At 40.3% G+C, this 27,595-nt stretch overlaps 1 protein-coding gene and 1 long non-coding RNA gene across 4 annotated transcripts in view; one reads left to right on the top strand and one right to left on the bottom strand.

Annotated features, from left to right (window-relative positions):
- Positions 1-995: 995 nt before the first annotated feature.
- LOC101429139 (uncharacterized) lies at positions 996-25,575 on the bottom strand. Of its 3 annotated transcripts, XR_011646285.1 has the most exons (7): positions 25,486-25,575; positions 24,445-24,526; positions 23,509-23,564; positions 22,184-22,249; positions 14,175-14,295; positions 10,210-10,438; positions 996-1,825 (listed from the first exon to the last, which is right to left on the bottom strand). It is a non-coding gene; the product is annotated as an uncharacterized lncRNA (long non-coding RNA). The 3 variants fall into 3 exon arrangements; XR_188669.4 differs by lacking the exon at positions 14,175-14,295; XR_011646286.1 differs by lacking the exon at positions 14,175-14,295 and having other exon boundaries at positions 25,421-25,574.
- A 215-nt stretch (positions 25,576-25,790) lies between these two features.
- Positions 25,791-27,595, top strand: part of ELL2 (elongation factor for RNA polymerase II 2) — an 84,666-nt gene continuing 82,861 nt past the window's right edge. The window contains exon 1 of the mRNA XM_058276432.2: positions 25,791-26,202. Coding sequence (XP_058132415.1) covers positions 26,056-26,202 — 147 coding nt within the window. The 5' untranslated portion in view covers positions 25,791-26,055. The remainder of the gene's footprint in view (positions 26,203-27,595) is intronic.

The raw sequence follows: 27,595 nt of genomic DNA, 5'->3' as shown, positions 1-27,595 counted from the left end.
TAACATGATTATGGAGAATATTCAAATTATATAAAAGCATGTAAAATGCAAAATTTAATTCTTTCTAACCCACATTCCCATTCCCCAAGATTAATAACAACTGTCAATAGTTCTTTTAGTGTGTGTATATCCTTTGTGAAATTTTCTGTGAATACACAGGAATATATACGCCTATTTTTAATATAAGGAGGACCAATCTTTCACAGTTATGAAATATGCTTTTAAATGTTCTTTATTGTGAAATCTAATATACACATAAATACATGTACAAACAACCAAGTGAACACCCTGTAGTCACTACCCAGATCAAAATATATATATATTGCCAGCCCCCTGGAAACCCTCCTTGTGACCCTCTCCTAATCATTTCTCCTCTGCTTTCTCAAAGGTTTCCATTATCCTGACTTTTAGAGTCATCAATTCCTTTTTTTCTTTTTAATTTTACCATAGTGCCTAAGCTCATATCATTAAGCACCATAATTTTGCCTGTTTTTAGATTTTAAATAGATGGAATCATACCATATGTATCTTTTGTGACTGGCTTCTTTTATTAGCAATATTTATTTTTAGCTTAATACATTTTAAGCATTGTTTTGTTTCCTAGGCTGCTCAAGTCAATACCATGAAATGGTTGGCTTAAACAATGGGAATTAGTTGTATTAGTCAGCCAAAGGGGTGCTAATGCAAAATACCAGAAATTGGTTGGTTTTTATAAAGGATAATTATTTGGGATAGGAGCTTACAGATACCAGGCCATAAAGCATAAGTTACTTCCCTTACCAAATTCTATTTGGAGCAAGATGGCTGCCAACATCTGCGAGGGTTCAGGCTTCCTGGGTTCCTACGTTCTTGAGGCTTGCTTTTCTCTGGGCTCAAGGTTCTTTTCTTCCTGGGGCTGGCTTCTCTTTCCTCTGTGTGCTGACTTCCTGGGGCTCCAGTGTAAGTTTTCAGCATCAAACTCCAACATCAAAACTCCAACATCAGAAACCCCCAACTCTGTTCTTTGCCATGCCTTTTATTTGTTGAGTCCCCACCCCTTGGTGGGTGGGGACTCAACATCCTAATCATAACTCAATGATGCCCAGGTACAGATCAGATTACAAACATAATCCAATATTTCTTTTTGGAATTCATCAATAATATCAAACTACTACATTAGCTTACAGTTTTGAGTCTGGAAAAATGTTCAAATCAAGCATCATCAAAGTGATGCTTTCTCCCCACATCTGTTGATGGTCTGGGGCTGGCTGTTAATGACCTTTGGTCCTTAGCTTGTCACATGGCAAGGCACATGGTGGTGTCTCCTGGTCTCTTCTCTTCTGGATTCCCATTCAACTCTTGCTTTCTGTGCTTTCTCTGTCTTTGTCTGAATTTCTTTTTCTCATAAAGGACCCCAATAATAGGATTAAGACCCATTGTAAATAAGATGGGTCACACCTTAACTGTAGTAACCTCATCAAAAGATCTACTTATGAGAAACCGATGTGGCTCAAGCAATTAGACTCCCATCTAACATATAGGAGGTCCAGAGTTTGATGCCCAGGACCTTCTGATGAGGGCAAGCTGGCCCCTGTGGCAAGCTGGCCCACATGGAGTGCTGGCCTGTGCAGAGTACTGTCCCACACAGTAGTGTTGCCCCATGCAGGAGTGCTGGCCCGTGCAGGAGTGCTGGCCCATGTGGAGAGTTGGTGCAGTAAGATGATATAACAAGAGACACAGAGGAGTGATAATAAGAGATGCAGCAGATCAGGGAGCTGAGGTGGCACCAGAGAATGATTGCCTCTCTCCCACTCTGGAAATTCCCAGGATCTGTTCCTGTAGCCACCTATGAGAATACAAGCACACACAGAAAAACACAGAGTGAATGGACACAGAGAGCAGGGGGGGATAAATAAATATACAAATCTTTAAAAAAAAAAAAAAAAGATCTACTTACAATGAGTTTGCACCCCCAAGAATGGGTAAAATCTAAGAACATGTTTTTCTGGGGTACAGACAGCTCCAAACCACCACAGATGTCTTAGCCCAATACAAAATTAACTCATCCTTTAAATTTCATGGAACAGAACTGAAAAATTCTCCAATGAGTAACTAAATTATGTTCATTTCTTTTGGTTATTATATACAATGCTTGTAAAGAACATCTTGGAAATCCATCTTCATAAGTCAATTTTTAAAAATTACACATGGTTACAAGTACAAAATGAGGGACATATTAATTATTTCAAAGTTCCTGGACAAGTTTCACTTCCAATTCAATAAAATTTAACAAGGAGTATTCCTATCCTTTAAATCCCAGACCTTTTCTGAATCATATATTTTGCTCAGAGGCAAAAAAAACATCTTTAGAACATGTTGGTGCTGTGTTTCTCAAAGTACAGTCTCTAAACAGCTGGCATCACAATAACCGCAGATCTTATTAAAATGCATATTATCCAGTATTCAACATCTTTGGGGGATGGGACCTGATATATTAGTTAGAATACCATCTAAACTCTGATAACCTAGAGACTCTATAACACAGCAGCGTTAGCATGATAAAAGTGTTTTTCTTTCCTGTTTAAGTCCAAGACTACATGCAGGCAAGCCAAGATGGAGTGGTGAGTAGTGATTTCTACTCCACAAATTCATCCAGGAACTTAACTTAATACTCTGCTATTGGTGTAATGCCTCTATAATCATTGGTGCAAATATCTGTTTGAGTCTGCTTTCAATTCCCACCAGCAATGAATGAGTGTTCCATTTCTCCACATTCTCTCCAACACTTGTATTTTTTTTTAATAGTAGCCATTCTGGTTGGTGTGAAATGGTATCTCAGTGTGGTAGGGCTTTTTTTTCCTTCCCCTCCCCCTCCCCCCAGCTGTTTTTGCTGTCTGTCTCCATTTGCTATGTGATATTCTGCATCTATTTCTCTTTTTGTCTCCTCATCTTTCTCCTCTAGGATTCTCCTGGGGACCTCTGATGTGGAGAGAGGTTTCCTGTCAATTCCACCACCTCAGTTCCTGGTCTCTGCTAGCTTCACCTTGACTCTACCCTTCGTCTTTCTTTTGTTGCGTCTTCATCTTGCTGCATGACTCACTTGTACAGGCACTCAGCTTGCTGCATGGGCATCTGGCTTGCCGCGCAGGCACTGGCTTGCCACACAGGCACTATGTGAGCATTTGGCTCACCATGCAGGCACTCAGCTTGCCATGCGGGCACTCAGATCACTGTGTGGGCACTGGTTCGCCATGCAGGCACTGGCTCACCACATGGGCACTCATGTGGGCACAGAGCTCGCCACAAGGGCACTCACATAGGCACCCAGCTCACCCTGCGGGCACTCAACTCACTACACGGGCACCCGTATCAGCACTTGGCTTGCCATGCGGGCACTGGGTTGTCACAGAGGCACACTTTCTCTTCTTCTTTTTCACCAGGAGGCCCCAGGGATTGAACCTGTGCCCTCCCATATGGGCAGGCCTTATCACTTGAGCCACATCTGCTTACCTCTCAGTGTGGTTTCAATTTGCATTTCCCTAATAGCTAGTAATGTTGAGCATCTTTTCATGTGTTTTTCAACTATTTGTATATCTTTTTTGGAGAAATGTCTTTTGAAGAATTTTGCCCAGGGAAGCAGACTTGGCCCAGTGGATAGGGCATCCGCCTACCACATGGGAGGTCCAGGTTCAAACCCCAGGCCTCCTTGACCCATGTAGAGCTGGCCCACGCACAGTGCTGATGCGCACAAGGAATGCCGTGCCACGCAGGGGTGTCTCCTGCATAGGGGAGCCCCACGCACAAGGAGTGCGCCCCGTAAGGAGAGCTGCCCAGTGCAAAAGAAAGTGCAGCCTGCCCAGGAATGGTGCCACACACATGGAGAGCTGACACAGCAAGATGACGCAACAAAAAGAAACACAGATTCCCATGCCGCTGACAATAACAGAAGCGGACAAAGAAGAACACGTAGCAAATGGACACAGAGAACAGACAACTGTGGGGGGGGGGGGGGAAGGGGAGAGAAATAAATAAAAATAAATTTTTAAAGAAAAAAAAGAATTTTGCCCATTTTAAAATTGGGTAGTCTTTTTATTGTTGAGTTATAGGATTTCTTTATATATTCTGGATTTCTTTATATATTTCTTTATATATTCTTTATATATTTCTATATATATTCTTTTTTAATGTTCAGTTGTAGGATTTCTTTATATATATATAAGGATATATATATTTCTATATATAAACCCTTACCAGATATGTGATTTTCAAATATTTTCTCCCATTCAGTAGACTGTCTTTTCACTTTCATGATAAAGTCCTTTGATGAGTGAAGTTTTTCATTTTGATGAGGTCCTATTTACCTAATTTTTCTTTTGTTACTTATGCTTTGGGTAAAAAGTCTAAGGAACCATTGCCTAACACAAGATTCTGAAGATGCATCCCTACATTTTCTTCTAGTAGTTTTATAATCTTGTTCTTACATTTAGGTCTTTGATCAATTTTCAGCAAAATTTTGTATGTGGTGTGAGATAGGGGTCCTCCTTCATTCTTTTGCATATGGACATCCAGTTCTCCCAGCACCAATTATTGATGAGACTATTGTATTAGTCAGTCAAAGGGGTGCGGATGGAAAGTACCAGAAATCTGTTGGCTTTTATAAAGGGTATTTATTTGGGGTAGAAGCCCTAAAGAGTCCGACTCAAGATTACTTCCTCATCAAAGTCCATTGTCAAGTGTTGACGCAAGATGGTGGGGGACCTCTGTCTGGACTCTTCTTCTTTCTTCCTCTTAAGGTTCTGTTGACCCAGCTTCTTCTGATCTCAGCTGTATGCTGGCATAGGGCTCATCTCTCTTCCTGGGGCTTTAGCTGTTTGAACCTTTCCTTTCTGTCACATGGCAGGACTGAAATGACCAAGCTCTCTTCTCTTCCATATCTTCTTCTGTATGACTTCTTGAGTCAGTTTCTGTTTCTATCAGCCCACCAAGGAGGTGGGGACTCAACCCTGAGTCACAACCTACTGACATGGTGGATACTTGTGCCAATATGCTGTTTTGACCACTGTAGCTTTGTAGTAAGTTTTAAAGTCAGGAAGTATGAGTCCTTCAACTTGGTTCTTCTTAACCAAGATGGCTCTGGCTATGCGATGCTCATTATCCTCTCAAATAAATTTGGTAATTGGATATACCACCTCTACAAAGTAGGCAGTTGGAATTTTGATTGGGATTGCACTGAATTCTGCAAATTATTTTAGGTAGAATTGACATCTTAACAATATTTAGTTTTCCAATCCAAGAGCATGGAATGTCTTCTATTTATTTAGATCTTTTTTGATTTCTTTTATCAAAGTTCGTAGTTTTCCATGGATAAGTCTTTTACATCCTTGGTTAGATTTATTCCTAGGTATTTATTCTTTTAGTTGCTATTATAAATGGAATTTCTTTTCTTGATTTCCTTCTCATATTGCTCTTTACTAGTGCATAGAAATGATACTGATTTTTGCATGTTGATCTTATACCCCACCACTTTGCTGAATTCATCTACAGTAGCTTTCTTGTGGTTTTTCAGGATTTTCTGTATACAGAATCATGTCATCTGCAAATAGCAAAGGTTTTACCTCTTACTTTCCAATTTGGATGTCTTTTATTTCTTTTTCTTGTCTAACTGCTCTGGCTAGAACTTCTAGTACAATGCTGAACAACAGTGGTGACAGTGGGCATCCTTGTCTTGTTTCTGATCTTAGAGGGAAAGTTTTCATTCTTTCATCATTGAGTATGAGATGTTAACTATGAATTTTTCAAAGATGCCCTTTATGTTGAGGAAGTTTCCTTCTATTTCTCTAAGTGTTTTTATCAAGAAAGGATACTGAATTTTGTCAAATGCCTTTTCTGTGTCACTTAGATGATCATGTTGTTTTCCTCTTCCTTTTGTTAATGTAGTGTATTACACTAATTGATTTTCTTATGTTGAACCACCACCTTGCAATGTGTTGGATTCAATTTGCTAGTATTTTGTTGAGGAAATTTGCATCTGTGTTCATAAAAGAAGATGGTCTATAATTTTCTTTTCTTGAGCATCTTTATCTGGTATTAGTGTGTTGTTGGCTTCATATAAGGAGTTAGGTAGTGTTTCCTCCTGTTCAAATTTTGGAAGAGTTTGAGCAGGATTGGTATTAATTTTTCTTGGAATTATTGGTAGAATTTACCTGTGAAGCCATCCGGTCCTGAGCTTTTCTTTTTTGGGAAGTTTTTGACGACTGATTCAATCTTACTTGTAATTGGTCTGTTGAGGCCTTCTATTTTTTCTAGAGTCAGTGTTAGGTTGCTCATTTCTTTCTAGGAATTTGTCAATTTCATCTAGGTTGTCTAATTCATTGGCATACAGTTGTTCATAGTATCCTCTTATGATCCTTTTTATTTCTGTTGGCTCAGTAATAATGCTCCCCCTCTCATTTCTGATTGTGTCTTCTCTTTTTTATTTCAAAGCACTCTTTGATGTGTTTTATATGTACCAAATCTTTAAATCCTCACAACAACCCTATGAATGAGGCCTGAAATCTCCAATTTACAGGTAAGGAATATAGGACAGAGTATTAAGTAATTTGGCCAAATGCACACTGGTGTGCATTTAACTGCTAGGCTGTATTACCAGAATAAAAAGGGAAACAGACATAGTACCAGGAGACATTGATAATCATTAGCCATATTTACCAAAATTCTGATATATATTGCCTTTTATCAGGGTAAAACTTTACTTAGATAACAAGTGTTTTATTTTTAGTGGCATTACAAAATAGGATTATTACCAGACAAGGGGGTTTCACAAGATGTGTAAAGTCTGGAGGCTCCCTGGTGCACAGATAGAGCCAGTAGCAAAGCAGTGAGCATTATAACAAACATCTTGTTTCATCATTATCAATTAATATTTACCATCTGCAAACTTAGTCCTGAAGATTTACTGCAAGTATCTGGCTCTGACTTTCACTGTGGCTCTGCTAAGTGAAAGGATTGCCCAAATTTGCATTTGAACTTGGTCATGCAAATCACAATCCAGGATGAGTGGATGGCACTAGGGCAAGGAATATTGAATTTCCCTTCAATTACCAGTGTGATCGTTGCCCCAATCCTCATCTCACCTCACTGCTTTAGTGCAGTTAGAACTACTACACTCATGGTTTGCTGTTTTCTAGAGAAGATTCCCACTATGAGCAGAATAAGAATTGTTTAAAAAACTGTATGAATTATTGAGAATTCCCAATAAATTTTATGGTGAAGGAGGTGTATTAAAAGGGGTAGCATGAGGGAGTTAATCTGTGGTAATAAAACAGCAGTTCTGTATCTTGAATGTGGTGGTGATTATACAAATCTACACATTGGATAAAATTGAATAGAACTATACACACACACAATGCAAGTAAAACTGATAAAAATGAAATGAAGTTTGCAGTCAACAGTATTGTACCGATGTTGATTTCCTATTTTTGATATTGTATTACAGCTGTAATACTGTATTATATTATATATAAGATGTCATCTTAGGGATGATGGGTACATGAGAGTCTACACATTACTTTTGCAACTTCCTGTGTCTTTTGTTTCAAACCAAAATTTTAAAAAGGGAGGGGAGTGGGGGTTGGGGTGATTCCTGGACCAGCTTTGGCATAAAATGGAGACTTTTTAGAAATATAAGATATCAGACCACACTCCAAACCTACTAAATTAGAATCTGAATTTTCATAGGACCACCACCAGAAAATTCATATGCATATTTAAGATTAGAAGCACTGCTATACAATAATTAACAGTGATATTTAAGTTTCTCCTGCTGTCAAAATAGTTTCTTCCTTTCAGTGGCACAAAGGTTATTCCAGAGGCCTAGAGCCTGTTTATGGGTATGCAATCTGTGTAGGTGCACAAATCCTGCTCTCTGCTCCCAGTCTTGAAATTCTTAATTTTACCTCTGAATCTGTGTTTTTTTCAAATCAAGTGCCACAGGACAATGAAGCACAGATGGGATCGGAGGCTTAGAGCCTCAGCTCACCATTAGCCCACCTCCTGCCACTTCCCAGCTGCACCCTGGAAGTGTTCTCAGATGCTTGCTCCCCAGCATTTTGGCACCCTCGGTCTGCTCCCTGTCCTTGCTGCTGACCTCTGGCCCTGCAAGGGATCCAGGCACAGGCAAAAGTGTTCACAGACCACTTGGTAGGAGAGAGCCTCTGGTAAACTTCTGATCCAGGAAGCTAGCACTTGTCAGCATGGAGGTTGCGCTCTTGGGGGGAGGGTCTCCTTTAATGTGACATGACTTCCCTGCCTCCTGCCAGGGCATGGGTCAGTCCAGTGGCTGGCTGGAGGGGGAAGCCAGCAATTGGTGCCAAGTGACTGGGTGGAGCCCTGTGAGAATCTGCTTCTTAGGGCAGGTATGCCCATGTGGAAGGAAGTGTAACTTAGCAAATAAAAATAACATGACATGTTGAGGGAAAGACGGTGGAAGAGAGGAAAGAGCTTTTATATTTTAGTACTGTTAACATCATTTTTCTGCTTTTCTGGCAAAGGGACCCATATTTTCATTTTTCATTGGCAGCTATCAATGCAGCTGGAAATCAAAAGATGAACTTCCATTATGTGCAAGGCAGTTGCATGGACTCAATGGTGAACTCTAATGGGTAATAGTGTCCTTAATTACAAGATGGCTACGGAAGTCCTTTTGCAACTTAAAGTTTGTTGGTCCACCTCTCTCCTTAAAGGAGACTTCTAACCATGTGAAATATAAACCAATACCAAGAATTGTAAGCACACATTTTTCAATTCTTTGTGTTTATATCTATTAGCACTCAGGTGCACTTCCCTATATTCTACATTTTTAAAAGGAAGATATAATTGGCAGAACTCTTCTTCCACTTTTAAAAAGCATTTTTGAGATTCTACATTTTCTCCATCAATCATTTTAAATCCTTGCATTTTTCAAGCCTTCCCCCATAAATAATTTATTAATGAATGGGAAAAAAATCATGATATTCAGAAATAACATGCCTTGTTTCTCTATCCTGGCCAGTGAAAATTTTCCTTTTAGAGAGATCCTTCCTCTTAAACTAGTAATATTATTATTTAAAATATCTCATATATAACTGAGAAGAAAGGAAAAGCTTAGAAGTTATTTTGTCTTGCCAGGTTCTCTCAGTGAGTTTGTTTAATGGGAAAAAATGCAAATTTTCAGCTGTAGAATGATCCCTATTTTAATATCATGAACATATATAATTGCGCCTGGGAGGAATATATATATATATATATATATAAAAATAAAGATTTTTGTAATGGTTGTTTTAAGGGTATGGGATTACAAGTAAGTTTGGTTTTCTTCTTTCAACTTCTCTATATTTTCCCAGTTTGTCTGAAGTGATTTTAGGAGAGATATAGACAATATTACATTATGAGGCTCTGAGGCTTCTGATGTCCATTCTTCTTTAACACATTATTGAGATTTTTTTCAGAAATGTACTTTGATCTTTTGAATGCTGCTACCAGTTCATTGACAGGAGCAATGAAAATGTGAGCTTTCCACATTTGCAGTGTGTTAATTCATTTAATAGCCCAATTAAGTCACAACTTGACAACCCAATTCATTATAGCTCATTAGAACCCAAACACCCAATTGATTTACTCTTTCGGTCTACATGAACATACATATCCTAGTATTGTTAAATGAATAATGAAGAAAAACTCAAGTTGTTTTGTTTGTTTTTTATTTTATCTGGCAGTTTGTTTGTTTATTTATTTACTTATGGAGATACTGGGGGTTGAACCCTGGACCTCGTATGTGTAAAGCAGGCACTCAACCACTGAGCTATATCCGCTCAACCACTGAGCTATACCTGCTCAACCACTGAACTACACCTGCTCCACTCCACAGTTCTTTTAACCAGTGCTTTCTATATTATGTTAATGCTTTGTTACATTTTCAGTTGAAAACAGAAAAAAAATCTCAACTTAGAATCATGGAGAATCTACCATAATAAAACACATCCAGTATGAATTAATAAACAATTGTACCTGTTAATTTGTAATGCTTTCAGCAGCTTTCATATAATTTGTCACCCCACAGTATTTTCTAGACAGAACTTAGACTATAAAATGGAAGAGCAGAAAGTATAAGTATGTAAGCCCCTACTACTTAGGATGTAATTTGATAATCATCTGGCCCAGTGGTTCTCAATCCTAGCTGTATGTTAGAATTACCTAGAGGGAAGCAGATGTGGCTCAAGCAGTTAAGCACCTCTTCCTCACATGGGAGGTCCCAGATTTGGTTCCCAGTCCTCCTAAAAAAAAAAACACACACACAACACAACACAACACAAACAACAAGCAAAGAGACAAAAGAACCAACTCAGGGGCAATAATGTGGCTCAGTGGTTGAGCACCAGGTTCCCACATATGAGGTTCCGGGTTCAATTCCTGGCCCAGGTACCTAAAAAAAAAAAAAGAATTATTGAAAGAATTTTATAAATATACAGATGCCTGACACACACCCAGATCGATTTAATCATGATAAGGGAATGGAGTTTGAGAATAGTCTCTGTTTTATGACTAGTCACTGTTCTGAATACTTTTACATATGTTAAAGCATTTAATACTATACCCCACAATATAGGTGTTATTATCACCTCCATTTTACTTGTGAGGAACAGAAGTTTAGTGAGGTAAATTGACTTGGTCCAGTCAGAAACGAAGTACTATGAATTTCTAAAAGAAAGATTATGTGTGTAAACCGGTCTATTCCTCTGGGTGGGATTCCCCTTGATTGTATTAGATTCAGCTGAGATGCCTTTGATTAAATTATATTAAGGTTAGGGCATTGATTCTACCACATCATTAGGGTGACTCAGTTTGAGTCCCTGCCCCCTTGATGGGCTATATAAACGGACATTCACTCAAGGAGAACACAGAAGTAGATACACGGAAAAGACACACGGGAATAGAAACAACTCCATAGATGCAGCAGAGGCCATGGGAAGAGAGATGAGACATTCGCCTGATGGTTTACAGCTGACCTTGTGAAGAGAACAGAGCAGCTAAGCCTGGAAAGAAATGAGCCCTGGGAAGAGGGACAAGCCCTATGCCATCCTCCAGCTGAGACCAGAAGGAGCTGGATCTGCAGAGCCTTAAGAGGAAAGAGGAAGGCTGAACCCTTGCAGACATCACCAGCCATCTTGCTTCAACATGTGACAACAGATTTTGGTGAGGAAGTACCTCTTATGGTACCTTGAGTTGGACTCTTTAGGGCCTTGTAACTGTAAGCTTCTACCCCAAATAAATACCCTTTATAAAAATCAACAGAGCTCTGGTACTTTGCATCAGCACTCCTTTGGCTGACTAATACACCTGTGTTATGCTGCATATGCTTACAACCCCTCAAATCATCTTTCCAGAACCTAGAGTACTGCCACACAATTCTTGGTACTGCAGATTTCTACTAAACAAGATATAACCAGAAATGAATAAAAGCTGAAAATGCAAACTGATGTTGGGGAGAGCAATAGGCACCAGTGCAAACAAGACAGATGACAGAAATCTTGTAAAAGACACCCTGAAATGATTTAAATTAAGATAGCACAGAAGCCCATCTGGCTGGTGATAATCAAGAGTGTTCTGCTGAAGCAAGGTCTCCTACAGGCCATAAATCCAAAAGACTCTGTCAGAGGATAGAAACTGGAGTCCAATACATCAAATCCATCCATCTCTCAGGTGTGCCTCATGTGGCCCACTCAGTACTTCAGAATGTTTTAAATTGTCAACATGAAACATACACATACATGTACATATGTATGTGTATATATGTGTCTATATATGTATATATGTGTATATATATAAAATCACATAAAAATCCAAATTCCTATATTCTTTTCAAATATGGGGAAACCTTTCAGACAGTGCTCCTGTTTTCCACAATCCCCATGTTTTTTTTGTATGACAGTCATAGATGACAGAAGTATCTTTGTGGATGGAGCAATGAAAGTATTTGAATCAAGGATTTGAATCAGGGCTCTGTTTCCAGCTCTTGAAGGCTGTTACTAGGAGCCTAGGTACTTAAATTTGATCATTAACATAATCTCGTGGTGATAAAAAAAATGCATATGAGTAAAACAGAACCTTCTCTCTCAAGAAGCTCACAATGTAATGGCAGAGAAAACAGAAGCAAGATGAAGTTCAAAAATTAGGTCAGAGAAGGGATTGGATGATCCTTAAAGTAACTTCCAACTCTGATTCTGTGAAACGCTTTGCCTTGTCAAGGTTTTATCTGGGAAAGTAGAAAATTTTGATAAGCGAGGTACATATGTAAGCCAAAAACCATAAACACGGTGGTTTGTGAGAGAAAAATAACCTCTGGCTTAGGCTTCTAATTCTGCAAGCTGCAGTACTTTGTCTGAATATAAATAACAGTTAACAAATCTGATTCCCTTTGTTACAGAAAAAAAACAACAACTATCTACCTCATCTTCAATTGTGCAGTTATTCTGAGTCAAGAAATTAGAAATGTTTCATCTTACATAAGTATCAATAAATGGAGGGGAAAACCCTGTGCGAAATATATTTAAACTGTTTATGTGACCTGATAGTAATGATTATGAGAGGTCTACAAAATAACTACTGGAAATCTGGATTTTGATAGCTTGTGTTTAATGGGATGTTCAAATTATTTTTAAAAGTAGGTCATAAGTGCCTTCCTGAATTAGAGGAGGAGAATTCTCTAGGGACTCTTGCTGTGTTTTCAGACATCTTCTTTGGAGCACAGTGCACCTTGTCCCCAGAAAGGGAAGTGCCTCTGAAAATCAGAAGCAACAATTTCTATCTCTAACATGACCGGGATGGATGGAGCCACTAGATTGGACACCCCCTGGCTATTGTCAGGGGACCAATTACTATATTCACAGCTAAATTAATGGGATCCTGAGTAACATCATTAAGGGCACAGTAGGCAATAAATGATTATAAAAGAACCTTGTGAAATTCCCTAGGTATTTATGCCTGGTCTACCTCCCTTACCTAATACCATCTATGGATGCACAGATGACCTGGAAATGGAAATTGTGTAACTAATAACTTCTAATTGAAAGAAATCTAACTTAAGTCCATGTATACTGTTCATTGTATATCTTAGTTCACACCTAGGGATTCTAAACTAGTTAAGCTCTTTGGAACTTTGAAGTTCCACCACATTAGGTTTCATAACACCTATCTGTGCTAAATGAAATAGTATTTTTAAAAATTCAGTTGAAGAAGACTAAATTTTGTTAGGAGAATTCTGCAACCTTTTGAGAAATGACTCTAGATGCCAGATGGAGGTTGTTAAAATGCAGATTCTTGGACCACACCACAGACCTACTAAATTCAAATCTCTGGGGGTTGAGGCCTAGAGACCTAAATTTTAACAAGCTCCCCAGGTGGTGACTTATGTACACTAAAGTCGGAGAACTTTTGCCCTAGGGTATCACCAATTCAAAGCTAAAAATCAGTTATTACCAAACATTATAAAATGTTGAACTTCAAGCACAACATTAATTGACTACAGGAAACTAGCATTTGAAAAACTCCAGTCATATTTCATATTTGGGGGGCGTGATTCTGCATCTAGCAAAGATTTCTATAGTGATGCTGTAGAAATCTGTCCATCCTGAGGCTGCTGGTAGTAGGTTTCCACCTCCCTCACCACGCACACTTCTTGTACCCAAACTTAATCACTGTCATTCTTCTTCATTGTCATGCTCTTTTGCTCTTCTCTAAAGTAAGGATGATGTTGATCTGGAGTGATTCTTAGAAACCAGTTCGCTTTTCCCTTATCAATATTTTTAAATTTATATTTATTTTATTGTTCTTTCAGTATATTTACTGACTGATTGATAAACAGCGTACCTCTATGATTGCACATACCTTCCACCCCCTAATAAATATTCTGTTTTTAACCAATATTAATAAGCCTATCAGAGTTAACAATAAAAGAAAAAAAGGATGAAATTTGCTTCAGCAGTCCAAGAGAAAGGCTGTGTCCTCAAGGTCTGTAAAACTATCCCCTCAGGGACTCAAGAAAATTTTCACCAAATCCAAACTAACAAGTACCATCCTGGGAAGGAAATTTTTTTGTGTTTTAGAAAATACCAGAAACCAGAAAGCTTATAAAATTAGTAAAGAATTGACAGTACATAAACCTTTTTCACAGAAGTTTCCATGCTTGCTCTTTTTCCAGGAAGAAATATCAGCTGGTACAAATACTTGATGAAAACATTTATCTATGTACTGAGCTCAGACAGAAATGGAATTGGAATGTACCTGTTAAAAAATAAAAAATTCAATTGCTCAAGCACTAGAAATCAACCCACTTTCATAAAGAAAATCCTCCTAATCAGACACCATTCAGCCTTTTTCTATTAGTGTCATTTCTCAAAAGGCAGAAATCTTAGAATGGGATGAATCATAACAGCTGATTTCTACCAACTGCCACTCTACCAGACAGGAAGCCGGTTATCAATGAGTGGTAAGGTGTCACCACTGTCCAAGTAGTTCAGACGGAGCAGTGGGACCCGTGAAAAGAGATAACTCCCAGGGAAGCTTGTCAAGGGAATTTCTGCAGGTGGTAATTTAGTGGATGGCTTCTTTTTTGCAAATTTTTATATTTTGACCTTGATGCACAGAAAGCCCAAATTAAATGCTATAGTCGACAGGGATATTATTTTGAAGCAGAGTCTTTTTCTATCCAGGAAAGGGATATAAGAAGTATGGAGCTATTCTGAGTTTATAATCAAAATATAAAATGAATGAAGATTGAAAATACTAAAAATTGTTGAGAAATAGTCCATTTGCTTCAATAATAAGATGATAAGGAAACTGAATTAAGTGCTACAGAGAACTTGCTTCTTCCTAGCAGAGATGCTCAACAGTCAATTCTATTATAAAGCTACAATAATTGTGATAGTATGGTATTGGTGAAAGGATAGAAACATAGATCAATGAACAGAATAGAGAGTATAGTAATAGACCCACACAAAAACGGTCAATTGATTTTTGACATAGGTACAAAGGCAATTCAATGGAGAAAAGTGTCTTTTAAACAAATGGTACTAAAACAACTGGATATCTATATGTAAAAAAAAAATTAAATAAACCTAGACATATACCTTACATCTTATCAAAAATTAACACAAAATGACTCACAGACTTATATGACACCAAAATCCCATCCATAGAAGAAAAACTGACAAAAATTTAAAACTTTTGATCTGCAAAAGACAATTTAAGAAAATGAAATTAAGGCACAGACTAGGAGAAAATGTTTGTGAATCACATATTTGACAAAAAAAAATTGTATCCCATAAAGATTTCTCAAACCTCAAAAATAAGAAAACAAACAACCTAATTAAAAAGAAGGGGGGCAGGGAAGTGGATGTGGCTCAACTGACAGAGTGTCCATCTACCATATGGAGGGTCAAGGGTTCGAGCCCCAGGGCCTCCTGACCCATGTGGTGAACTGGCCCATGTGCAGTGCTGCTCTGCTGTGTACAAGGAGTGCCTTACCATGCAGGGGTGCCCCTGTGTAGGGGTCCCCCATGCACAAGGAGTGTGCCCCACAAGGAGAGCCACCCTGCGTGAAAAAAAGCAAGACCCACCCAGGAGTGGTCCGCACACATGGAGAGCAGACACAGCAAGATGATGCAACAAAAAAGAGACACAGTTTCCCAGTGCTGCAGGATAATGCAAGTGGACGCAGAAGAACACACAGCGAATGGACACAGCAGACAACAGGTAGGAAGGCGAGAGAAATAAAATTTTAAAATAAATAAATAAATCTTTTAAAAAATAAGGGGGGGGCAAAAGACCCGAGCAGACATTTCAACAAAGATATACAGATGGCATATAAGCACATGAAAAGCCACTCTATATCATTATTATTAGGAAAATACAAATTAAACTGCAATGAGATCGACTATGCCCTTTAGAATGGCTAAAATTTAAAAAAAAACAAACCAAAAAAAACCCCTACAATATCAAATGCTAGCAAAGATGCAGAGAAACTCGAACTCTCAAGTGCAAAATGGAAAAGCCACTGTGGAAAACAGTTTGGCAGTTTACTATTACGTTAAATATACACTTATTAGACTCCGTAATTCCACTTCTCAGTGTTTGCCCAAGAGAATTAAAAACTTACATTCACACGAAAACTATTTGTGAATGTTTATAGCAGCTATATTTATAGTTACAGAAAACTGGACACAATGCAAATGTGTTTCAACAGGTGACTGGATAAACTGTGGAACACCCATACAATGGAATTTCATTCAGCAATAAAAAGGAACAAATTATATATACACGAAACAACATGGATGACTCTCAAATGCATTACGCTAAGTGAAAGAAGCCAAACCCAAACACTACATGCTGTATAATTCCATTTACATGACATTTTGGAAAAGGCAAAATGATAGGGATGGAGAACAGATCCGTGGTTATCAGGGGTCAAGGGTATTGGGGCAGAACGGTTGACTGCAAAGAGGAAGAACAAGGGGATTTTCAGGGGTGTTAGAACTGTTTTGTCTGTCAAATATATAGAACCAAATACCAAAAAGAGTAAATTTTACCTTATGCAAATTAAAAGATAAATCTTAAAAAGTTTATTCTGAGTTGACACTTGAATATTTTACGTAAACTTTTTTGGATAATTATCACTACAACCCCCCCCCCCAAAAGAAATCCTTCAGATTTTCTACTTTTAAAGTAAATCTCCAGGGCCATTTTTCTTTTTGGCAATTATTTTAAAATAATATTTAATTGATCTATTCAAACCTATATACTTACAGTAAGCATGTAAAAAAAAATAGGTTAATTCTAAAACCACAAGATAGAAACATTTTTGAAAAAGAGTCAGGAACCTAAAAATGAGGACAGACTTCCTCCTCCCAGCAGAAAACAAGATTTTTCAACATTTTGACAAAGCTTAATCATGCTGCTTGGCTTTCCATACTATTGAAGTTTAAAACAATTTGCTGACTCCAGTACCAGTATTTTCACCAGGGATCACAGAGTCATAATAGATCATTAACAGTCTGGACTGCTGTTGTTTTTAAGAAATGTGGCTATCTCTGTTAGAGGCCAATCTGTTTTTGCAGGTAATCAAGTCTCACATTATACTTCATATATATTTTATGTGGGTTCAGCAAAATGTTGAAGAGAAATGTCACAATCTAAAAACTTGGAATCACCCAGAATCATTTTACACATATCAGAAGAGATTTACTCAAGGCTAGGACTAGAGCGGCAGAATCAGAAATAAAAAGCAGTTCTCATTCTCAGTTAATGGCCCTGTTTCCAAGATCAGATTATGGATGATCAAACACACATTTCTGTTAATTAGCCATCAGTAAAATAATCTGCTATAACAATTTGAAGGTGGCTTTATCACTTTCAATATGAGGCAAGGATACCAGTCTTTGGAGACAAATTCTGTAATATTCTCTAGATTGAACTGAAATTTTGACCCACTTAGGATGGAAATATTCAATGCACAACCAGTAAACTTTATTCAGTAAGAATGTGGCTATTACCAGTAACAATGATCTTTTACTAAATGCTTTTACAAATTATCACTTAAGCTTCACACTACCCTATTTCAAACTCCCCAACCAAACACAGCCTCCTCTGATCACTGGTCTCCCTGACTGCTCCTTCCCCAATGATCTCTGTATGTCCCTGTACTTTCCAATTCACAGATCCTTCAGGATCACCAATTACTGCCTACAACAGTGACTGGCTATATAGTCTTACTGCCATTATACACCCAATGGATGAACTATGCAAGGTCAACACATCTCCATTGGTATGCATCAAATAAATACAATGCTTAAGAAGAAGTGATTAATTCCACTTCTTTTTCGCCTAGTCAAAAAAACATGTTTGAATGCAAGTGAATGAGAGTGATGTTACTATTGCAAAAATTGTTAAAATATACACATACAGGGAGGGACACACACACACATACACACACACACACACACACACACACACCTCAGGCATAAGGTACCCCAATCAGTAACAGTGGCCCACCATAACCTAGATTCTAAATGCAAAGGGGGTGTAAAGCCCTAAAGGGTAGAGGTGGGATCAGGGAATACTCCTGTTTCTTTCCTTTCTCCTCCTGTTTCCTTTCGACCTCCCTCAGAAAACAACTTGTCCAGTTCTAATATACCTACTATCATCCCAACAGAATAGACTCGGGGGCCTAAGATTCACATTTCCAAATAGCTGCTAAACATTTTCACTCACATATTTCACCAATACTTCAAACCTAAACCACCTCCTCCTGATTTCCTTATTTCTTTTAATATTAATCCTATATCTTATAAAGTAAACTTGAAGCTACTAGTTATTTTTGCTTCTTCATGCTCACTCACCTCTCATACCCAAATAAAGCCATCGGATCAGTCAATCTACCTTCACAGATCCTATCATTCACTTCTTTTCTCCATTCCTATTATCAATACCCCAGCACAGGGCCTCATTACCTTTTGCCTAATTCAGCTCCATTTTTCTAGTATCCCCCCATTCCAATCCATTACTCATACTGCTGTCACCTGGATAGTCCTAACATATGAGTTATACATTACTAACTGTGGGTCAGAAGACTTCAATGGTTTCCAATTGTTCACAGATAAAGCCCATACTCTTTATGGTATTTGAACACTTTCTTCACAATCTGTCCCCACCTCATCTTTCTGGCTCCATCTGTTACAACTTCTTTCATGTGCTTCAGACACCAGTTAAACCAGAGTACTGGTTTGTGATAGCAAACCCCTACACAAAGGATCCCCAAACCTCAAATGTTTGAATACTCCCATTATCACAGCTTTGACAATCCAATGCTAATTCTTCCATGAAGCTTTCCCCAATGCCCTAAACTGAAAATACTCCAGCAGGGAAGCAAACTTGGCCCAGTGGATACCACCTACCACATGGGAGGTCCACGGTTCAAACCTTGGGCCTCCTTGACCTGTGTGGAGCTGGTCCATATGCAGTGCTGATGCGCCAAGGAGTGCCCTGTCACGTACGGGTGTCCCCCACATAGGGGAGCCCCACGCGCAAGGAATGCACCCCATAAGGAGAGCCGCCCAGCACGAAATAAAGCGCAGGCTGCCCAAGAATGGCACTGCACACACGGAGTGCTGACACAACAAGATGACACAACAAAAAGAAACACAGATATTTCTGGTGATGCTGATAAGGCTAGAAGAGGTCACAGAAGAACACACAGCGAATGGACATAGAGAGCAGACAATTGGGGGCGGGGAGAGAAATAAATAAAAAAATAAATCTTTAAAAAAAAAAAAACTCTAGCAATCCAGAACTCCTACATCACTGAGTTGGTGCCCCTGTGCTGCTTCATATGCCTTTTCTTCATATTTTATATAACCTACTAGACTAGGCTGCCTTCTTTCTAACTCTGTATATATTCTAATATATAAGAGTCATGTTGGCTCTTTCTTTTCCAAAATACAAAGCAACAGTAATAGCTCCCAAAATAGTAGGCTATAAGAGATACACCAACAAGATCAAGAATGATAAATATGATAAATGGCTTATTGAAAATGCAATTCTAACTCTCTAAGTCAAAACACAAAAGTCTGATGTGTTCATATGTGCAATATATTTATTCTCTATTTTCTATAATAATATATTTGGAAACCATGTCATAAAATAAGTACTATTTTTTCCAAGGGGACAGTGATACTATTGAACAAAGGCTCATTATCAAATAAATGATAAATATGAACAACATGCAATAAAAGCAAAGATATAAGAGCTATACATCTTTATAATAATTTAAAATTATAAAATTATAATATGAGCCTTTTCAAATGGAATATGCATTATGCACACCAAGGATTCCAATATATCACAAATTACATACACTACACATGAAAATAGAACTTGCTTTCATAAATCACTAAAAGTCAATATGCTAACTATAGTAAACCAAAAGTATATTGATCATTTCATTTGCCTTAATATCTAGAAAGATACTTGATGTGAGTATGGAAGAGATGATTCAATTTAAGTCTTGACTGCAAAACCAACAACAAAATCAATCCTCAATCTGCCCAAGGAAGTAGAATCAACTATTTCTTTTTTATTAATTTCAGTGTGATAACCTAAATCATTCAGTATAATTCCTTAGCTCTTAGTGCCATGTTCAAAAGTAGAAGTACTAGATTTGGGAAAGGAAATCTTAGATTCTGGCCAGGCCCTGTCACTTATAGTAGGGTGACACACAGCTCTCTGGGCCTCAGTTTCCTCAAAGGTAACACAAGTATAAAACAATGGCTACCTCACAGAGTTATTAAGAAGATTCAACGCAATCATGTACCTTAATTGCCTTTAAACTGCAAAACCCCATCAGGAGTAAGCTATTATTAATTATCAGTAGTGCTCTTGATGTTAATGGCATTTGGCCCACTATTCACGTGTTTAAAAGTAATCCTCAATTTATTCTGAAATAGTTTTTAGTACAAAATAGCATGGAAGCGTAAGAATTGTGAACTAATTCTTTATTACCCTTCTCCTTATCTGAGTTTATTTGACACCTTTCACAGCACTTTGCACTATGGTGATAAGCCATTAACGATCACCAATTGCAATTCTTCTATGTGATTACTGTGATCATTAAGTATTATTACACTGTGAACTAGTAATGGGTAGACTTTTACAAGGCCATTTGTGATAACTGAGAATGGGGAAAGAGGTGGTAGAAGAAAGGATTCCAAAAATAGGATCATAAAATTCTCTAAAAGTAGGTGGGATTAAGCCAACACAGTTTGGCCAATTAGCTGTTGTGTTCAGGACATTTCCCTTTATAAGGTGAGGAGGAGAGAATTTTTTTAGTGTGCTAGAGAATTGAAACCAAGTCTTTTGGGCCTTCAAAGGGCATACAACTTCCTACAGACAGCTCATCAAGTGGGGAAAGGCACAGTACAGAGAGGGAAGGAAGTTCTTGAGAAAGTCTAAGTGAAGACTAATTATTGCCATCTTAGGAGGCTAGAGTATGGTTTTGTTTTGTTTTGATAAATCTGAAAGAATGAGAAATAGCCTTACCCACCTAGCTTCTACTCAGCCCCACCAAGAATCAAGAAGAGATTTGAACTGGGATGGGGGATGGAGGGAGGAGGTGCTTTCCTTACTCCCAAATCACAGATTTTGAAAAGAACTAGTCTGTACTAGAGAAAGAAAGGAACTCGGGAGACTAAGAAAGCTTAGAGGAAGTCCAGAGCTGGGACAATTTCTCCCAAAACTGGGAAGGGAGAGAGGCTGCCAATTCCACGAAGGTATTACACTGACCAAATTCCATGGTCTTTCAATTCTCCAAGGAAATGACAGGACCCTGGAGAAGACATGCCTAGGAAGGCTGAGCCATGTGCCCCAAGGCTTCCAGTCCAGCTGGAATAGATAAGCTATCTATCCCCTTCAGGAAGTCATTTGGACTTGGACCATCATCATACATGTTTTGGTACCAAGAACTGGTTAGGGAGGGCTTCAGCCCCCTTCCCATAATCCTCACTATCACCACCCTCAATTTCACCCCCAAATAAATACACAAGTTTAATAAGAAGAGTATGTTTGCTACATAAACCCAGCTTCAAGTCAGGTACCCTAGCTCTTTCCAGCCAGATTGCACCCTACTCCAAACCCTTCCTAATGAGAAATTCTTGAGCCTCTAATGGATTGTACGGGCAGTGATGGAGGTAGATAAGAAAGCCCTCCTCATATATTCTGAGACCTCTATATGACCTGTGGATTTAATATGTTACCAAAAAATGGGATTGGGGGCTCAGGAACAGATTTAACAACAACAATAATAAAAACAATGCAATGTGTCATTTCTTAAATTCAAGTGGAAAGGAGTAAAAAACAATCACATATGCTACAATAATAATTTTTTCAGTTTAAAACCTATGTTTAAGAAACAAAAAGTTATGTTCTTCCATTAGGCATTTCATTATACTCTATGAACAATTAATAAAATTCTTTTCAAAACCTCAAGCTACTACTTCAGATATGTCCAAGGAAAGGAGATTTTTTTATGTGGCTGGGCCAATGTCTCAAAAGGAGAGCAGGGTCAAACTGGGTAAGGGGATAAGAGGCATCAAGGAAAACCAAGGAGAAAGATTACACTTACCCTCTTAACCTGGATATTCTCCATCCAGTGGGCTTCTCTGCTATAACTCCAAAGGTTCTGTGTTTCCTTTTTATAACAGAAGCCATTCCCATGTATTAAGACATTAGTAGCAACATTTTGTATAGGTAGCTTTAAGAAATAACTCACAAAACTGCTAAGACAGAATGGCCTTCTTCTGCATTGGTAATCACTAAAGCAGGGGCTAAAAACTAGAAATCTGTGGGCTAACTCTGTTCTAAAGACTTTTTTAAAGTCCACAAAATATTTATTTTAAAACGTAAAAAATAACATAAAAATAAAAATGTAATTAGGTAGTAAGAAATAAAAATCATGAAAATCTGGGATTGTCTAGCCTTTCCTTAACAATTAGAAGATCTGGCAACACTGAGCCCCTGCATGTTCACCTGATAACCATCAGCTGGACCAAAAAACCACTAATTCCTTTAAATAAGCACCCATACCCGGTTTGCCACAGTCTAGCGTTTTTAGTCCCTGTTTCATTGTGTCTGACTGCTTCACTCATTTTGGGTACCAAATGGTCCCTGAAAGCATCTAAATTGTTGACCTCAACACCAAAGAAGTAAGAAATAGTCATTAAATATGCAGCAACCAGGATCAAGGGGTAACTAGGCATGTGAAGGCAAACAAAGGCCTTGATGTTCACATTTCTCTGCCTGTACCACACAATGGACATTAGACAAGAAGTAGGCCTTGAGTCAGATTACTTCCTTTTTGCCTTTTCCCTATTCTGGGCTACCATATGAGGTAGATTTCTTCTCAGTTATTAAATCCAAACAAAAGCTACTCAGTGTATATAGAGACTGGAAGACCATTTAAAGACCTGATTCAGACCCTGGTTATGATAGGTTAGGTAGGTTGCTTTTAAATTAACTGAGTCTCACTTCCTCAATCATAAAATGAAGGGGTTCAACTAAAATGATCATTAAAATCATTGTTAGCTGGCTCTCCCCATCTATACCACCTCCATGTATGCAGAATTGATTCATCCCTCAAGGGATGATCAAGTTCCACTGCCTCCACAAAACCTCCTGACTTCTTTCTTTGAATTTCTGAGTGTTCACCACCACCACCACTCAATTTAGAATTTACTAATTCTCTAATTGGTTTGCTTTGAGTGTGTTAGTTCACCCACCCCATTTAAATAGAAAATTCCTTTAAGAGACTAGTTTTTTAAATTCCCTACATCATCTTACACTTTGTTGACATATAATAATTATGTTATTTAAACAGATATAGAGAAAATATGTACAAAATGGCAGCTTTCTCAAAAATCAACTTTCATCAGCCCCCTCAAAATTAATTACCTTCATCAGCATCACAATTGACCATGTGATTCAGGCAGGCATAACGTGTACAATTCCTGTGAGATACCAATGAAGAGACACACTGCTAGATTACCATGTTACTTTGTACATGGCCACTGCCTCCCATAGCCTAAAAGCTCATAAGGGGGAAAATAACAATCATTAACTCAAGACAGCAATATACTACCCACTAAAAAAATGGTTACCCACTAAATTAGGGTATGAGAGAAATTTTCCTACTACAATTTAAAAATATATTATTAATAAGGGGCTGCAGGTCAGACATTTGAAAACAACAGTGAAAACCACTCTCCTTTCCTTCCCCTACTCTCTTGCCCTCCCCCGTTGGTTGGATGTCATCACAAGTTCTGAGTAAGAGGATACCACGTTAAGATGGCATGTAGGTGGGGATTTACCCACCTTCACCAGTAAAGCTGTGGGATACAGGTTTTACTTGTTCTGGTCAAACCTATCCCCAAATAATTAAGGTACTAGATAATGTGATTGGTCCTTCCTTGTCAAACACACAAAAAAAGAGAATAATTCAAGCATAGGATGATTTTGACTAGAATTCACTTAGAGATGTACTATTTGAGTGAGATCTTTACTTTTGGAAGGCTGATAAATAGAAGTAATGAAGACTCTATTTTACTTCTAAGAGTAAAATTCTTAATCCAATATTTTGTGCGTGATTGCACTTATTTCCTTATGCAATGATTTAAAATAAATAACACACTGAAAAAACAAAATTAACAAGTGTTAATCATATCTTAACAACTTACCAAGTCTAGTGAATTGAAATTAAGTCAGTTTAAAAACCGCTTGCTCTCTTGTGAGGTTCCCACTTAACGCAAACTCAGTGGAAGGATAATTAGCTCTATAATTCACATTACACACATAACAATTCTTAAAGGTCTGAATTAAGAAGTAGTGTACCTGAAGGGATTTATTCAAGTGGTGGTGGAATCATGGAAAATGCCCAGTTGGGCTTCCTGGAAAATCACAGTGGTTATCCTACCTAAAAGAGCAATAAATACTGATTAAATGTCTATAATTTTTTCTGGGGAATCCCTGAAGGCAACAATCTGAGGGAAACAAGCACCTCATATTTCAAAAATTAATCATTTTTGTTAACAATTGTCTTTCGACGGCTTCAAACTTTTCAATGGTTTGTTTTTATCTGGTGTTTCTCCTCAATCAATTCAGTCTTTCTGACCCAAAGTCCATCTATCAGTCTATCCACAGTCTGAAGAGGGCTCCAGATTATGCTCCCTTCCTTAGTCACGCCGACAGAGAGCAGCGTAAGGAATGGAATGTATGGCAGGCCTGGGAATATCCCCCACCACCAGACCCTTTCCACTTAGCTTCAATAGCTCACTCCCTAGCCTTAAACACTAGGTACTTTCCCCCCACAACCTAGTCAAACTGGACAGAACTCAAACAGAACGGGGAACGGAGAGATGTGGGTATTTCTTCTAATTTAGGTCAAGGCAAATTCTACTCTTCCTCTACAGTCCTTTGAAAGGAAATACTTCCCCAAAAGAGAGTGGCTCTGCTTGCCCCGTAAAAGGACACATCCCTAACCCGATGGCGAGCTCCAGAGGAAAGTAAGTTTCTCTGGGATCACAACCGGGGATGGTGTGGCTAAGGTCTTGAAGTTCAATTCTCAGTAATTCTATGCTCACACCAAAGACACTGAAACCATAAAGTCCGTTTTGTTCTTAAGACGTTCCAGAAATTCTAATATAACTTCTCAAGTTTAAGGTCAACCCACTAATTTCAAGTTCAGAGGGAATTGACCAAGAAAGGCACCCCCTACCCCCATTCCCATCTGCTCAACTACAGTTATTAAGCTCATCTCTCAGCGAGGATCTCCAGGGACTCCACCTACTGCGTCCTCCCTCGCACACACCAAGCTCCACCATCTTATCCACAGCCGTCGGGGGACAAAGCTTTTAGTCACAGACATCTCCTCACATATTTGGGGTGGTGGCGGCCTTCCTCCCCACAGACCACCAGCGACGGAAAAGACTCTCGTTCTCCTGACTCTTCACTACTTTGCCCCCAGGGGCGGGGCTCCAACTCCAGGTAACCAGACCAGACAACCTGAACACCCAATTAGCAAGGGATCGCCAAGCCAGTTTGGCCAATCGCGGCCGGCGAACCAAGAGGACCAGACGTGACGTCAGCTGTGATTAAGTTGGCGCGTCACCTCGACGTCAGCCTCTCACCTCTCGGACGTCCCGTCCCGGGAGCAAAACTCCAGCGACTTTGGGCCCCGCCCTCGTGAGAGTGGAGGACGGCCAATGAGGGCGGTCCTGAGGGCATCGGGGCCAATGAGGCGAGCCCGGGGCGGGGCGCGGGGCCGGAGGGTGGGGCGGGTGGCAGCGGTGGCAGCTCGAGGTCTGGCTGCGCGCAGTATATGACAGTACGTCAGCAGCGGGATGGCCGTAGCGGTGGCGGCGGCTGCAGAAGCCCGAGCAGCCGCGGCCGCAGTGGAGGCTAGCGCCGGAGCGGCGTCGGCGGCGGCACCCCGGGGAGTTTAAGATGGCGGCGGGGGGGGCGGCCGGCCTGCGGGAGGAGCAGCGCTACGGGCTGTCGTGCGGGCGGCTGGGGCAGGACCACATCACCGTACTGCATGTGAAGCTCACTGAGACGGCGATCCGGGCGCTCGAGACCTACCAGAGCCACAAGGTGAGCGGGCCCGCCGACCGGCCGGGCTGGGGGATGTTGAGGGCGTCCCTCGCTGCCCAGCCCGCGCCTCCCCCTGCCCCGGGCACTGGCGCGGAGCCAGCGGAGCGGTGGCTCGCTGCCCTCAGCGCCCGCGGCGGCCCGGCCGGGCAGGGCCGGGCAGGGTCGCTGACGCCGCGGTCCGGGGCTGGCCGGGCGCTGGGGCGTTGGGAGGCTGGCGGGCGGGCGGCCCCTGGCGGCGGGGCCAAGACTCCCGAGCCCTAGCTCGGCTGAGCCGCCGCTGCGGGACTTTCCGACGGCGCCCCCCGGGTTTCCGGACTCTTCTGCCCCAAGAAGGGAGAGACGGGAAGAGGAGACAAGTTATATGACCGCTCTGCCCACGGCGGGGAGCGGGGCGCGCGCAGCTGACCGGTAACGAGCCGAGGAGGACCCGCGGGCCCAGGCCGTCCGCGTGTTGGGGCTACATATAGTCGCCGTGACCCGCAGAGAGGATGACCCCCGCGTTCTGCGTGTCGGGGTAGCCTACGATGTCCTCGCCAAGATGGGGACACGGGCGCTCGGCGGATGGAGGGCACACCTTATATTCGCAGGGACCTGAGGACACAGGAATTCCGGGGGGGGTGGGGGAAGGCGACACACCTTGTACTGGCAGGGAGTAGGGAGCACAGGCGCTGTGAGTTCCCGGAGACGCACCGCCTTCGGGGTGGACGCACAACGCCGCGTACTCAGGAGAGACCCGAGGACTCGCACACACCCGGCGCTTACCCGGGAGTAAGACCTCGCGTCCTGGGGAGAAAATCGCTAGTGCTCCTTGTACCCGAAATACGCTCTGCGTAATGGGCGGACTCACCGACACATCGACTTGGAGCCGGGTAGGCTACACCGCAGCCAGGCAGAGATTAGCCGACTGTCTCTCACCCAGTGTTCCAAAGAGGCAGGCACACACCTCGGGTACAGGGAGAGTACGCCGCAATTGGAGGACAGACCCAGGAATGCATTTTCACGTTGGGAAAAAAGGTGGCAGAGACAGAGAATAGACACTGGGACCAGGGTGCACGGGTAGGCCATTTATGGACATGCAGTATTGTAGTGTGAATATGGAAGACAGGAGCGGACACATTGCATGAGGGAAGGGACATACCATATGGTAGCTGGGTAACATTTTACTCTGAGAGAAACAGGAAGAGGAAGATAAAACCCACAGGGCATCCTTACAAATAACCCTGTCCATACCAAGGAATCACACTCCCAACTGTTGTGGAAGGACAGGCATTGGCACAGAGGGACACCAGGTCACAGGCTCATAGTTCTCCAGATAAAAGTGAAGAAAAGAATTAACATCTGTTGCACTCCCACTGGTGCCAGGCACTTTAAATGCATAGAGGGAAAACAGAGT

The sequence above is a fragment of the Dasypus novemcinctus genome, chromosome 2 (assembly GCF_030445035.2).
Source record: "Dasypus novemcinctus isolate mDasNov1 chromosome 2, mDasNov1.1.hap2, whole genome shotgun sequence".
NCBI classification, from domain to species: domain Eukaryota; kingdom Metazoa; phylum Chordata; class Mammalia; order Cingulata; family Dasypodidae; genus Dasypus; species Dasypus novemcinctus.
This window is presented reverse-complemented; position numbering and strand designations above follow the sequence as displayed.